This window comes from Argentina anserina, chromosome 4 (assembly GCF_933775445.1).
Source record: "Argentina anserina chromosome 4, drPotAnse1.1, whole genome shotgun sequence".
NCBI classification, from domain to species: Eukaryota; Viridiplantae; Streptophyta; class Magnoliopsida; order Rosales; family Rosaceae; genus Argentina; species Argentina anserina.
The window spans coordinates 8,200,420-8,216,061 of NC_065875.1; the positions used below are offsets into that span (position 1 = coordinate 8,200,420).

The 15,642-nt window shown below is 35.9% G+C and overlaps 1 protein-coding gene across 1 annotated transcript; it reads right to left on the reverse strand.

The window, feature by feature from the left end:
- Window positions 1-4,464: 4,464 nt before the first annotated feature.
- On the reverse strand, window positions 4,465-5,418 carry LOC126792125 (uncharacterized). Its single transcript, XM_050518612.1, has one exon. It carries the CDS (start codon window positions 5,416-5,418, stop codon window positions 4,465-4,467), a length of 954 nt encoding a protein of 317 aa, XP_050374569.1.
- Window positions 5,419-15,642: the final 10,224 nt, after the last annotated feature.

Genomic DNA, 15,642 nt, shown 5'->3' on the forward strand with positions numbered 1-15,642 from the left:
TTGAGATCATCCTATGCAAAGGACATGTATTCTCACTGTGTTAAAGGATTGAATCCAACGACAATTATGTTGATTAATTCAACCAACTTGCGGACACTTTAAATAATTTAAGGTGTTGGTTTATGTGTTAACACGCTGGTCACGTGTCATCACACCATTCACTATTAAAACTAATGTTACTTATGCTAGTTACAAACCCACTTGGTCTCACAGAAAATGTCTAAAGTACTAGTCTTGATATTGGTAAATTGTAATGCGCACCAATCTTTCCGTTGATGGTAATGTAATTTTTGCATAATCAACTTATTACTCACTAGTTTTTGGCTATCACCTTAATCATTGTGAAAGGAAATAAATCGATAACATCGAAGAATCGAAATACTTGAGCTCGCCAGGATTGACACGGATCTAGAATCCTTGAGCTCAACTAGATTAATCTACGTGCCAAATTGCGACGCCACATCGCATAATGGTGAAGCCAACTAATGTGTATAAATATTCACTGGAGACGAGCATCCAGATAATCCGCTATATTGCAACTTTGACAAGCGATCTCTTTTTCCGCTAGATATGTGGAATATCACTTTGATGAGACAGTCTTCCCGTCATTAGGGGGAGATAAGAACAAAGAATGTTCAAGTGGAACGACAGGAATTGTCGTGCTTTGTCCCCACTGTGTCTCATCTTGATCCCCACTATTGCACAAAGTGATGAGATCACAGATATTAGCTGCAAATAGGCTTGCAAGGTTCAATGTCCTAAGAAGAAGACATGATGCCACCCAAAAGGACTTGGGCATTGCGTTGCCACCATAGATGATGGCATGTTGACACCATAAAGTGGCATAAATGGTGTCATAGGCCGTGGCTCTCCAAGGAAGAGGGGGAGACCACCTTATGTTCGATATATACTCGATTAAAGGAAGAAAGCGAGTTTGGCACAATTGGATCCATTGATCCATAATCTCAAATCCGCCTCATAAGAATTCCTGGATTTTGGTTATCACTGGGGGACGCCTCAAATGTTAGAACAAATCCTTGAATATATAGAGATCTCTACGAAATACAAACCATATGAGGATGTAGGATATTGAGTCTTCATATCGAACCATACTTCGTTGAGAAATAACAACGTAGTAATTTTGGCCCAATGGAAAGAAGCGATCCAGCATGAACTAAAGTTCACTAACAAAGAGATAGGTATTTGGGCAGGTGAAGCCGACACCGAAGTGTAAACCCTATCATATATCTTTGTTAGGATGCGTATGAGAATTAAGAATATAGACTCACCTTATGGCGCAAAATCTCTCACAAACGCACTGGAATCGACTACGAGGAAATATTCTTTTGTAATGGACCATAAAGAGATATTCTCGTAATGGAAGTCATTGCACTCCACTACCTTATCAGTTTGGTAGTTTCCGAAAAACTAACAAATGCAGCTTATGAATGGTGAAATAAGGTATCTCTATGGGGATCGAAATTAATAGATATACATGAAAGTCGTAGAACAGACTTTATCCACCCAAGAAATGGTTCTAGATCACGTAGCGTTACAAAAGGAATTGAAACGTTCACGAAGTAAAATACTTGATTATGAATACGGATCAGATGTGTTATGTCATTGCATTCAATATAGAATGAACTAACAAGATGTCGCCATTACAAATCCTAAGTCAAGAATGAAAAAGATCATGGGGAAGACACAGTCTCAAAATGGATCTTGAGAACTGTAATATTGATGATTAACCATCAATCGGCTTTTAAGCACTCTAAATGTTAAAAGTGAGGCATCCATAGCTCCCATGATCAGTCGAAGTCTTTAAAGATAGATCTGTTTTCGTCTAAATGAAAGATGACGAATAAGTGTCAGGAAATGAGATTCCCTATACAAATGCAAAGACGCATTATTGCACTTAACACAATATACTTGACTCGTCCTCTCATTCGATGTATAGCTTAGCGCCCACGCAACAACAATACCTAAAAGTTTAGGTTTATAGTCCCTATAAAGAAAAGAGAAAACGACATTATTAGAATGAATTCTATTCATGTCGTTATACATTTGGCATAAAGAAATACGTATCAAATAAAATACGTATCAAATAAGATGCATCATTAAATATGGAAAAGTTATCAAAACTCCCATGATTAATGTAAAGATTAGAGGGAGGTGCAGACATCATGGGGAGTCTAGCACATATATGTTAATCTTAAATGTAATGGGTGCGTTGTGCTCTTTTCTCCTTCGACCAAGGTTTTATTTTCTCCCATTGGGTTTTGTTACTTGGCAAGGTTTTTGATGAGGCAACATCTTATGCACCATTATATCTTTAAACTCGGCACAAGGGGGAGTTTGAAGGAAAAACACCATTAGTGTGCCTTCGTTAAAGCAAATAAAGGAATAAGTTAATGACATTTATGGTCAACGGATGTAACAGATCAATCACCATTATGTAGCCTTAATTGCTATTGTAATTACTATTTATTTCTATTGTAATCTTGACTCCTATATAAAGGGGATTATCAATGAGATGAGTAGATTCATTCTATTTTCTCTACAAACTTATTATTTTGGCACTGTTGTTAACATTATTATTATTTTTTGGGTGCGGCTATTTTCACCCCACTAACTTATTTATTCACTCCACATAAATTTTAATTACTGAAAGACTATATTACCGAAGTGCAAAATGACTATTAAGTATACAATTTTTTTAAATACATAATCAATTAATTATAGGTATACAAAAAATACTTAATTTTCATAAAATATTAATATTTTCCACCCGATCTAAAAATATTTCTCTCTTATTTATTGAAAAAAAAAATTTGTTCGATATTTATATGTAATTTGTTATTCAAATCATAAATCATTACTGTTAACTTAATAACATCTTTATAATACCTGGTGAACATCACAAATATAAATTCTAACACTAAAATCAATTTTTTTTCATTGTTCAAAGTTGATAATCTATGATTTTTTTCCACAACTCAGATTAATAACTTTATAATTTTTTTGGAATTTATATTAGATAAACACTTAATTTTTTCTAGAAAAAAATTAAAATATATATAATTAAGGAAGAAATATATGAATCAGATTATGATTCTATTTTAAAATTATATCATTCATTTTATATTGGTGTAAATTAATTGAAAGATTGTCTCTAAAAATTATCTTTTTCAATTCGATATGTTATTTAAGGACAGTTTTGGGAAAAAAAGTGGGTGAAATAAATAAATTTAAAATATGGGATGAAATAAGTAGAATTGGTGAATAAAATAGATAGTAGAGTGGCAATAGCCGCAGTCTATTTTTTTTATAACGTTGTTAACATTAATTTGTAAAGAATCTGTAAGGTTATGTGATCAACTAAATCAAACCTATTTGAGACCCAAAATCATAATCGAGGGAGCCCAAATAGAAGCACTCGTTTCACGAACAATAATTGCTTGAAAATACGTATCAACTATCAAGATTGAGATTAGTTGTTGCTCTATAGAGAAACGTCCTACAAAGGACTTATTTGAAGGTTTTTATTGCTTTTTTACTTGGCAAACGAAAATTTCCACAAAGCCACAGTAATTTGTTTCTATCAATGAACCAATGTACCCAAAGGCCAAAGCTGTTTCATCCAAAAATAACTGATATGGCATGGTGTTTTTTACTGATATAGTGTTTATTTCTACGAAACTTATTCAGTGTTGCTATTAAACTTGCAGATTAACAGAAGCTAATATTATAAATTAAAAGTGTGACATTCTATAATCTATATTAGTTGTATCTGCAACGATAGTTAAGGTAGCTCTATCAAATTTATTTTATATGAGAAAAAAAACATATCAGAATGAGGACATATGGAGACTTGTGTTTTGTATAAAATTGCGGCATTAGGAACTTTTACAGTGGGAACTTGTTTGAAGGTTCAATTTCTTTCACACGTCAGATCAATAAAACGGAAAATGCAAATTCTGTCATATTGATTTATTGCTGTCATTCAGTCATTGCACCATAACACTTTCAAGACCAAATAACCGTTAAAGGGCATCTAAAATTAATTTCTACATAGCAAGGGGTTCAATGGTGCTTCAACATGCTTCATCTGAACTGATAAGTGAAGTGGCCGCGGTAACTGTAGTATATTCAACACCTCTTGCATTTCAAGCTCTTCTCCAATCATTAATCTCGAACGAAACAGATGTGTTTATTTCTATCTCTACTGAAACTGTATGGAAAACTGTTTGATGTAAAATCAGATGTGCTGCATAATTAAGAGATCAATCCTACACATGTTTGTGGTTTCAAGTATCAAAACATGCTTACAAGATTATTACATTATAAGAAAAACCTTAATATACTATAGCTACATAGCATGAACGGCAGATCTGGTCACAAACTTGCAACAGAAGCAAAAACATACAGTATATTACAGAAGACTGAGAAGAGTGACATCCTTCGTCAAACTGCATCTTCATTGATAAGAGTGACAGCAGAAGAGGAGACCTTAGTATATTGACTATATTCCGAGCTTCCATGAAGTTCAAGCTCTTCTCCATGAGTCGCCTTGGACTCATAGTACAGGACTGTGTATGCCATTCGTGACACCATAGTTTCAAGGCAGAAGAAAGAGTTGAAGAGGAGCAATGGAACAATCACGGCTTTTACTGGCACAGCTTTGGCAAGAGTTGTATACAAAACAAATAACACCAATGAGGAGGTGGCCAAAACAAGATTGAGAAAAAACCCTCGTAGCTTTGATCCCTTAATAAGCTGTCCAGCTTTTCCAAGTGCCTCAATGCCACATTTCTCTTCTAGTATTGAAACAACTAATGCTAAATTCCAAACAACAGCTAGATAAGTTCGGACAACTAGAGCTAAAAGGCATGGGATTATAGTGAAAGCAGATACGGTGAGCTTAAGATTGAAAATGAGCACCAAAGGAAGAACAAATGCAAGGAGAATCGAAAAGTAGCCTAGATCAAGCATTGTTATGAAGAACCATGTAACAATTGGTCTTTTCAATGATTTCAATGCCTTTGGTAGAAGTTCCTTGATGGACAAGTCTTTTCCACAGTACGACACTGCTGATGCTAAGATTGAGGCTGTTGCAAAAAACAACGACGTAATAGACATTGCCAACATGAAAAGCCATTCTACACTGAAAAATAATCGGAAGTCGAACTCGGCAGCAGTTAGAAGATGGGCGAATTTAGCGCCTCTCGGACTTGTAGCTGCGAGGGAGCTTGTCTTCATTACATAATCAGTGATTATTGGTTTGATGGAGTAGAATTTGGTTAACAAGAGGAAAGACGTAACAAGTATTATGAGAATGGTGATGGAGGACATGGCCTTCCCATTTCTGGAGAAAAGCTTGTAGACTTCCCTTAGGAGTCCCAGGAAATCTAAAAACATGTTAACCTTCATAGAAAAAAGAAGAGGAGGAGGATTGATATTTTTCAGAGCTTCTAAATCTTGCATTTCAAAAGATACGAGCTAGCTACACTATTTATATTATACCTTCCTTGATTTTCAGAGTACGTAGAACTATTTTAATTAATTTGTCAAAAAGGACCAGGTCCGTTATATTATATCATATGTATTCATTTGTCAACATAGGAACGTCACTAAATTAACGTGTTGATCGAGCAAGCAAGACAAACCTAATTCAACAATGACTTGGCCAATTAATATTTTTAAATTTGGAAAATTTATAGCAAATCTGAAGACCCAGCTAGGAAGAAGATTGGATGTTTGTATCTTCTCAAGTGTCTTACCTAGTGAAAACTGAAAACCACTTTATGTCATTACTTTCTTTGAATCAGTCACTGAGGAATTCAGAATTGAAGAGGTTAAGGCTTGATGATTTCTCATTCATGACAACAATCTAATAGATATATACAGTAGCCAGTAGGAGTAGCTATTTAGATCCTCGTACACCTCTCTATAGAATTACGATTGAATAACAGATTTGTGGATAATTGAGATCCTACAGATTGATCATTAACTTGACTGCATCCCTGATTTATGCTACAGATCTTTGATTGAAAATGCATTAATTGGTTTGGCTAGCACTCCCTACTCATACCTCACAAATTCATATATATTTAAGTCTGTTCACTTTTTCATTTTCATTTGCCCAATATAGGTTTCATTTTCATTTTCTGGTTATTAGGCTTTTCTCGTTCCCTAATTTGCATCCGCATGAGGGGAATCCTGAAACCATATCCTAATTTGCAACCCTAATTAATTTTAATTTTAGTAGTATAGTTGGACTCGATCATTCAAGGCAACGCCGAGGGGAGAAGCAAAGTTGTCTTGGCATGTATGGCCGGTATACAATAGAACCTCAATAATCTAATACGTACTCAATGAATCAATAACCTTTCTGAATCGTTTCGGGATTGCGATTGGGTAGAGGAAGAAACTTATGACTTGTGGTTTGAATAGAGAATTCGAGTTCAACGGTGTCTAGTGAGAGGATTAAAATCATCAGATCTTCATGAATGTTTCAAATGTATTATTCTTCTCACAATTATTGAGGCATATATACAGTTACAAGTGGTGTCCTCTTCTAATTTTTCCTATACATGATATCGGTATAAAACTATTAATTAAAGCAATAGAGCTTATGGAACCGCAGAAGGTTAAATTTTTACATATTCCCCTAATTGCCCTTCCTTTAAAATATTTCTTCGATAACAGTTTTAATATGACAAGGATAGAGTTGTAAATCTATATAAACACAAACCTAAACGTCAATAGAAATCTTTTACTAATACGCACTACTCCTACAATCTTACTCCTATGTGAACTCCCACATTCCCACATTTTTGCAGTTACCAGATCCTCTTACATCTCTTCATCTTTTTCTTTTTTGAGAGAAAGGAAGCTTGGAGCATGGGGATTTCCCGTGTTCTTTCATGAATTGAGATTTTATGATTATTTACTTCCTACTCTCTAACTAACTAATTTATTTTTCTATTTGTACTTGCACATACTTCGAAGCAATCTATTTGGTATCTCATGTCTGTTCAACATCGATCTTGCAGTTCTAAGTTTCTAACATCAAACTCCCACATCGATTCATCACTTTCCTGTTTTTCCATCTCACACCATATATATGATTTTTAAAAATCCTCACATGCATATCTATATCATTTTGATGATTTGTGGACGATGCATAGCATGACCAAGTTAAGTTTGTATATGGACAATTTCTAGGCACACACGCAAGTATGGTCCTTTCAGACGCGCATAGAGCGTGCAAGATATGCTAGTTTTAATTAAATCTAAGAATCAATTACATAAGTTACTGCGATTCTATAGGGCAACCTTATCATATTCCAAGCTTCTATTGACACGACCAGAACATTGTTTACTTCCTCACAAGTTGTACCTTTATCATTTACTCGTATCGGGAGTCATTCCAAGGATAGTGACTCAAAAGTTGACTTTATTATTTGTGAAAATTTTCTTCACAGAAGTTGTTGAGTTTGACGATACGAGTTCGTAGACATGTGGCATGATGTGACGCGCGAGCGTCACACAATTAGCCTTGTAAAAAGTCATAGTTAGTATAGAATAAGCAGGAATCGTTCAGTCTGGGAAATTGAAGAGAACTCTAAACTTTTAGTGTTAACAAATAATGGAGGGTTTGAGATTGATTATTAACTACTAAAATAAAACCTAAATTACTATTTACATGATCAACTTCTCTTTACCAAACTAAACCAAATTCACCAATGCACCACATAATTACAAGTTTCGTTCTATCCTGCATTCTAATTCATCTGATTACATACACTGAGACACCAATACAATTAGAGCTTTATGAGAACATTTAATCATACAAGATTTCTATTGACGTTTAGGTTGACTTAAGGCCTCACCTAAATTGTATGCAATCATGTTTAACAACACTTAGGGTAGAAATCAAACAAGATTACATTTAAGCACCAAATCTTTGTTGGAGACATGCTTCACAGTTGCGTTACTCACCATGGGGTACATGTAAATTTTCAGAATTTCCCACTTTAATGAACACAAACCGAACCTACTTAGGGCATGATTCGATTTGTGTCAATATGGATGATGAAGATAGCACTAAAAACAATCATAGGGACTGCATTCAAGCACTAAATTCGTATGCACATATCTGAAAATTATCTAAGAGCAAGTAAAGGAAGAGTAGAACATAACAATAGAAATACAAACTTCAATAATTATAAGAACATAGATTCGGCATAGTCTCAAAAACATATCAAATACAATCTGAAAATTCTGAAACAAATACAAAACCAATACTTCCACATAAACAACAACTTACAATCTTCATAGACAAATAATTGTAGATTAACACAAATAAACGAAGCCATGGAGATGAGTTGCGAGAATCACACGTTGTAGGAACCTTAGAGGTACGGCTGCAATAGGTGAAATGTGGAAATGATGATGGTTGGTGGGTGCAATCTCCTTTGATCAATTCCTTCTTTTTCTCCTTTAATTTGGTTGTCTCATTATTTCTCTATTGCATTATCTCTTTTTATTTACTTAATCCCTCATTTATCTCTTTATTTTTATTTATCTCTTTTTCTTTCACTTATTTTTGTCATTGGTGGGTGCAATCTCCTTTGATAAATTCCTTTTTTTTTCTCATTTTTAGGTGTCTTCTTTCTCTCTTGCATTATCTCTTTTTATTTACTTAATCACTCTTTTATCTCTTCCTTTTTCTTTATCTCCTTTTCATTCACTAATTTTTGTCATTGGTGGGTGCAATTTCCTTTGATAAATTCATTCTTTTTCTCATTTTAGATGTCTCATTCTTTCTCTTCATTTTTCTTCATTCTAGCTACACAATCTCATCTTTAAAATACGAAAGTATTAAAAGACAAGAATAAAGACAAGTAAGTTACGGAGTAGGAAAGTACGATTAGGAAAGTTACGGAATAAGAGTTTCAATTCAAGTATGACTTTCCTAAATAGTACGTTTCTTAGTCCAAAAAGGACTCATAATGCAAATAGAATTCTCAACTTATCACAAAAATGTTATAGAAATACCGATTAATGAAGACTCCTAATTTAACTAGGTTTCCTAGTTAAATAAGGAATCCTACTCTAAATATGACTCTCGATAATTTCTGTGTTTTCAACCTGTTTTAGCACCAAAATGCAACCAACGCCACCATATACTCCTAACTCAATTAAATGACTCAATACTACAACAATAAGAGCTAATCAAAGTACAACTAGAGGTAAAAACACGTTAAGAATGTCGCACAAAGTGCTCATATCACGGCACGCATAAAACGGTTATCGAATGTAAGAGATATTAGCCACACCAAAATTAAGGGGTCGAAATTGGATTACAATTATATAGGGGCAATATAGTAATTTCACAATGGCATCCTAATCACTTAAAACTTTCCTTCCATCTCTTTTGGTTGTACTTTTTCTTTCCTTTTTGGGGGAGAGATAGGGAGAGAATGGGGGGGGGGGGGGGGAGGGGGGAGCTGATCTGCATCGGACCATCTCCAAAACCAATCCCGTCGTCATTGCTTCTCCAGCTGGCGTACGATTCCACTTGAATTCACCTTATGCTTGAATTACGTTTGTGAAATTTGGGGGTGAGATGTTTCATTTGGTATCATAGCATGATCCTACGACCGATCGGGTTACTTTTTAGTTTTCTCACGGTGGGTGAAGTGAATATAGCCTTATGGTGGCAATAGTCTATGATGAGATTCTTTGTTACCCGCTGACTTTTGATTTCCTATAAGGTATTATTGTTGTAAGCTTTGTCGATCTCTACCTCCTTGAATATTTGGTTTTCATTTTTGTTTGGAACTGGAGAAATTGAAGTGTAAGCGAATTTAGGGTGTTCTTAACTCTTAGCTCTATATATATATATATATATATATATATATATATATATATATAGTCCCTATCCAGAGTGAAGGTTCACTCTGAAGTTTCAGAGTGAAGTTCCAATTTTGGCACACTTTTCGGTCAAATTTTTTCACCATAAGAGATTCAAAATTTAGGTATGCTATTCAAGATCATCTCTACAAAATTTCATCTAATTCGGACATCGTTAAGGTATTGAAATTAGATTAAATCAATGAATGAATTAAAACTGTTCAACCTGAACCGTTCGTGTAAATCTCAATTTTGAAAGCTCAAATCACTGTCAAATTGGATGAAACTTTATAGAGATGATCTTGAATAGCATAACTAAATATTGAATCACTTATGGTGAAAACATTTGACTGAAAAGTGTGCCAAAATTGGAACTTCACTCTGAAACTTCAGAGTGAACCTTCACTCTGAATGGGGACTATATATATATATATATATATATATTAGCCTTCCTATACACGCGATGCGCATGCAGAAGGGCCGCGCGCTCGAGCGTGCGTTTATTTGTTTTCCGGTCTGAATACGTTGCACATAATTGTCTTCACTCTATGATTTTTGATGCATCAATATATTATAAGTACCATGGAAAAAATAAAGTGTTGTACCCAAACATGCATCGATATAAGAAAATATAAAATTTTGATGGTTGGAACTCAATGGGAGGCTAGGTCATTACGCCTTTAAATCTCTATTAATTTGGTTCTTAACTATCAATTTGTCAACTGTTGTGCAGAAAGAAATAAAATTAAAAATTATATCATATCGATATGTTAACAGTGGATCTACATGGAAGAAACTGAATGTAAAACAGTGGATCTACATAATGCATCAATATATATCTAATACTCTATCACGTGCACGTTCCATATATCTGGTTCCTCAGTGTTCCCTATTCTTTTTTCCTTTTTACAGCAAAAATGAAAAATATTTCAATGAACTGTAAGAATAAAATAATATTTAGTAGTAGATTAGATTTATGTCAAAAGATAGCAACGCGTTTCTTTCTTTCTTAAGCATACAATTTTGCTTCTCTAAAAGTCTCAAGTAAAGAAACCAAAACCATTCTTCATGCCTAAGCCTCTCTCTCTCTCTCTCTCTCTCTCTCTCTCTCTCTCTCCAGGACTGCTATGCAAAATGTAAAGACAATAAAAAAGGCAATACAATGAAATTTGCCGTAAATTACATATGTATTGAATGGAGTGGAAACATTGTATTGAGAGAAGGTCAGAATAATGTGAACATACACACTTGTTATGAAAATAGAGACGGGAGTCCTTCTTGGGTAACTCAGTAATTAATGCATACACTTTCATTGCAGACAGTTCTTGAGACCATCCCTTTTGATCCTGTACCAACAAAACACATTACTGAAAAAGTAACTTTCACATGAAAGCACAATGGAGATAGTCAAATATGACAAAATTTGGAGAATGAATTTTCTGATATCTATTTATCTCACATTTGAGGCTATATATAGTGGATATATTGTACTACAACTCTTTGTACTACGTACTACCATATACATAATAGGTAAGTACTAACTACATGATGTACATCCCTAAATTACATTCTATGACTCACGCTGACACTTCCACTCAAGTTGGCGCATACATATCAACCATGTCCAACATGCTAAGTGAGAGATAAAACACTTTATTAGAAACTCATAGTAAGTATATCAGTAACTATATCTACAAGCTGCTCTATAGTAGGGACAAAAGAAAACTAATAATCTTTACATCTAGCTTCTCTTTTATGAAATGATGATCCACCTCCACGTGCTTAGTACGATCATATTGTACTGAATTTTGTGATATATCAATTGTTGATTTGTTGTCACAATACAATTGCATATCACTATTCAACTTAACACCTAAATCACGCAGTAGATTTCTCAGCCACAACAATTCACACACTCCATTAGTCATACCTCTATACTCAGCCTCAGCACTCGATCTGGCCACAACTTTTTGCTTCTTACTCTTCCATGTGACCAAATTATCTCACACAAAGGTAAAGTAACCTGATGTCGACCTCATGTCTGTAATATTTACAGCTCAGTCCGCATCTGTAAAGCCACTAATCTCAAGAATATTGTCGTGTTTAGAGAACATTACTCCTCTTCCTATATCTGACTTCAAGTACCTTAAATTCGCACAACAGCATCTATGTGACTCTCACTTGGATTATGCATGAACTGGCTCACTACATAAGCAATATCTGGTCTAGTATGGGTCAAATAAATCAAGCGAACAACTAACCTCTGATAACGAGCTCGATCAGTTGGTGTCTAGTCTGGATACTCTACTAGACTATGGTTTTACTCAATAGGGGTGTCAATCGGTGTGCAATCTAACATACATGTCTCTGTCAACAAATCAAGTATCTACTTCCTCTGACATAAGTACATCCCGTCTCTCCCCCTTGCTACCTCAATCCCTAAGAAATACTTGAGATCACCCAAGTCCGTCATCTCAAACTCAGAAGACAACTGTCCTTGCAGCCGATCCATCTTTACATTATCATTGCCAGTATCACCATATCATCAACATTTATAATCAAAGCTACTACCTTCCCTTGCTGATGCTTAAGAAATAAGGTATGATCTCAATTACTCTGTTTGTAACCAATATTCCGCATGAACTATGAGAACCTCCTAAATCAGGCACGAGGGGACTATTTGAGACCATATAAATACTTTCTCAATTTGCACACAAAATGACCAGAAGAACTAGTTACGTACCTTGGAGGAAAACTCATATACACCTCTTCAGCTAACTCTCCATGAAGAAATGCATTCTTAACATCAAACTGTCGAAGTGGCTAATTCAAACTAGCAGCAAATGAAAGGAGAACTCAGATAGTGTTCATCTTTGCAACATGAGCAAAAGTCTCATCATAATCAATACCATATGTTTTAGTAAACCCCTTCGCAACAAAGCGTGCTTTATACCTGCTTATTGATCTATCTGCATTATGCTTTATAGTGAACACCTAAAAACACCCTACAACCTTCTTGTCATGTGGTGGAGGCACAAGTTCCCAAGTACCATTTTTCTGTAATGCCTTCATCTCTTCCTCCATTGCTTTCCTCCATTTTAGATCCCCCAATGCATCCTAGATATTTTGATTTGGCTTGTAAACTAGATTCATATCTTTTGGGGGGTTGACCTCTAGTAGACTTGTTTGGTAACACATATTGCCCACTATCAGACTCACTACTAGTACCAGTGATCTTTAGCACCAGTAAGTTGTTGGTTGGGGGTATGCGTGATGGCGGGAGTGGCAGTTGTTCTCTTAACTATTTGTTCTCCTTCTGGAACTTGGGCGTCTGATGCGTCTACCTCTGGTGGAGGTTCTGCCACTGCTGGTACCTAATAATCTGAAGTTTCCACCTCAGAATGAGATTATGTTACTGATGGTACCTGATCAACTGAAGTTTCCACCTCAGAATGAGTTTCAGCTACTGGAGTCAAAGTGTCTCCAACTATGACTCTTTCTTATTCCTCTCCCTCGCCATGATACATCTCTTCAAAAAATGAATTCTCCCCCTTAATGGCTGGATCAAAAGAGGTAAAATAACTCATGTCTTCAAAGAAAGTAACATCCATAATGACATAGTACTTTTTGGTGGGTGGATGATAACACATGTATCCTTTCTGATTGCTTGCATATCCAACAAACACACACTTGATCGCCCGGGGATCCAACTTCACCTTTCTCTTGCTTTTAGGGACATGAACAAAAACCATACAACCAAAAACACGGGCATATATATATTATAAAAAGAGGGAATGGATACATGAGATGCTAGAACCTGAAGATGAACTTTTCCATGAAGGACACTAGATGGAAGACGATTGATAAGATGAGTTGAAGCTGCAAAAACATCACCCCACACATACTTAGGGATATGAGCACTAAAAAGAATGGAACGAGCCATCTCAAGGAGATAACGATTTTTCCTTTCGGAGACCCCATTTTGCTCTGGTGTTTGTGGACATGTGGTTTGGTGAATAATCCCATGATCTTTTAAAAACTGTTGAAAAACATGACTGACATACTACCCCCCCCCCTTTTATTATCAGAACGAATAATCCTAATGGTACTATTATACTGTGTTTGGACATGAGTGTGAAAAGTTTGAAAAGGAGAAAAAACCTCATCTCTGGTTTGAAGAAGAAGAACCCATGACGACCTAGTGCAATCATCAATAAAAGACACATAGTACCGCATACCCGTGACTGTAGGCTCTTTGAAGGTCCCTAAACATCAGAATGAATTAATTCAAAAGGAATATGACTCTTAGAAAAGCTCGGAGAATACGTAGAATGATGACTCTTAGCAAAGACACATACTTCACAACCCAAAAAACACTCATCCACATCAATAAACATGGAAGGCACGTTTTTTTTCATAACCATGAAAAGATGAATGTCTCAATCGGCGATGCACAACCAAATTTCACTTATATGAGTAGAAGTTGCAGTCAAGGCAGTGCATGGCTGTGCTCCTGGCTTAGCTCGTGCATATGTCTGATCCAAGTGAAATAATTTGCCCCTCAAATCCCCCCGACCGAGTATCTCCGCTCGAGGTTTTGTAGTCGCAGAGATATGATCATTAGTGCAGAATTGCCCCACAACATGTCTAAAGTCGTGTGAGAGCTCAACTCTCTAGCCATTCTTGCCATCTAACTTACAAATAACATTCTCTACATCTTTAATGTGGACTAAATCAATAAAAGCATAACCTGGTTGTCTTCTTGCAACCCATACTCTTTTGATAATTCCAAACGTACGGAACTCAATCTCAAGCTCCCATTCTAAAACCCGAGAGTGCAAATTGCCAACGTACATACGAGACATGTTTTTTTTGTTAAAAACAGTGTACTGATCAAATAGATGGGTGCGGTGAGTAAATTAGGTCAAAAAGAGATTTGGCCTGATGGAGTGGGTCAGAGCCTAAGCAGACTAGATCCGGGTTGAAATTAGCGGGTCAGACTAAAAGATGGAGCGGGTCGGAGGGTATTGAACCGGGTATAGTGGAGTCGGAACAAAACTGAAGACGACGGCGACCTGGAACACAGATTCCAACGCGGGAGATGCAACAACGGACTCACGACGTCGGCGAGACAGGAATGAGTATCTGATGAAGCTTGGACTCGAGTCGAACACGTCCCGATCTGGAACAAAGCTTGCGCCTGAAAACGACGCTGGGAAGAATGTCAACCTGAAGACGTTTGGTAGCATACATAAACGTTTATCTGCAGACGGAGAGATGGAGACAAGGTCGGCAAAGGACAACACTGGATCAGACAGACGCCGGGATGCTCCGGTCTACTCCGATGACGACGCAGGAGTACTGGGTGCCCAAAGAAAAATCTTGGGTGCCCAATGTGCCGAACGGACGAATAAAACAATTTCGAATGAAGTCGAACAATCGAGTAAGAATAAACCCTAACAAAGGGATATAATTCCACAAATAGATTGCAGCAAAAAAATAAAGAGATAAAGTCATTTTGGATCTTTACTCTGATACCAAGTCAAATATGACACAATTTAGAGAATGAATTTTTTTATATCTATTCATCTCACACTGAAGGCTATATATAGTGGATATATTGTACTATAACTCTATGTACTACATACTACCATATACATAATAGATAAGTACTAATTACATGATATACATCTCTAAATTACATTCTATGACTCACGCTAA

Excerpts from the sequence above, each read along its gene's own strand:
- LOC126792125 (XM_050518612.1), bottom strand. The coding sequence starts at position 5,418 with ATGTTTTTAGATTTCCTGGGACTCCTAAGGGAAGTCTACAAGCTTTTC.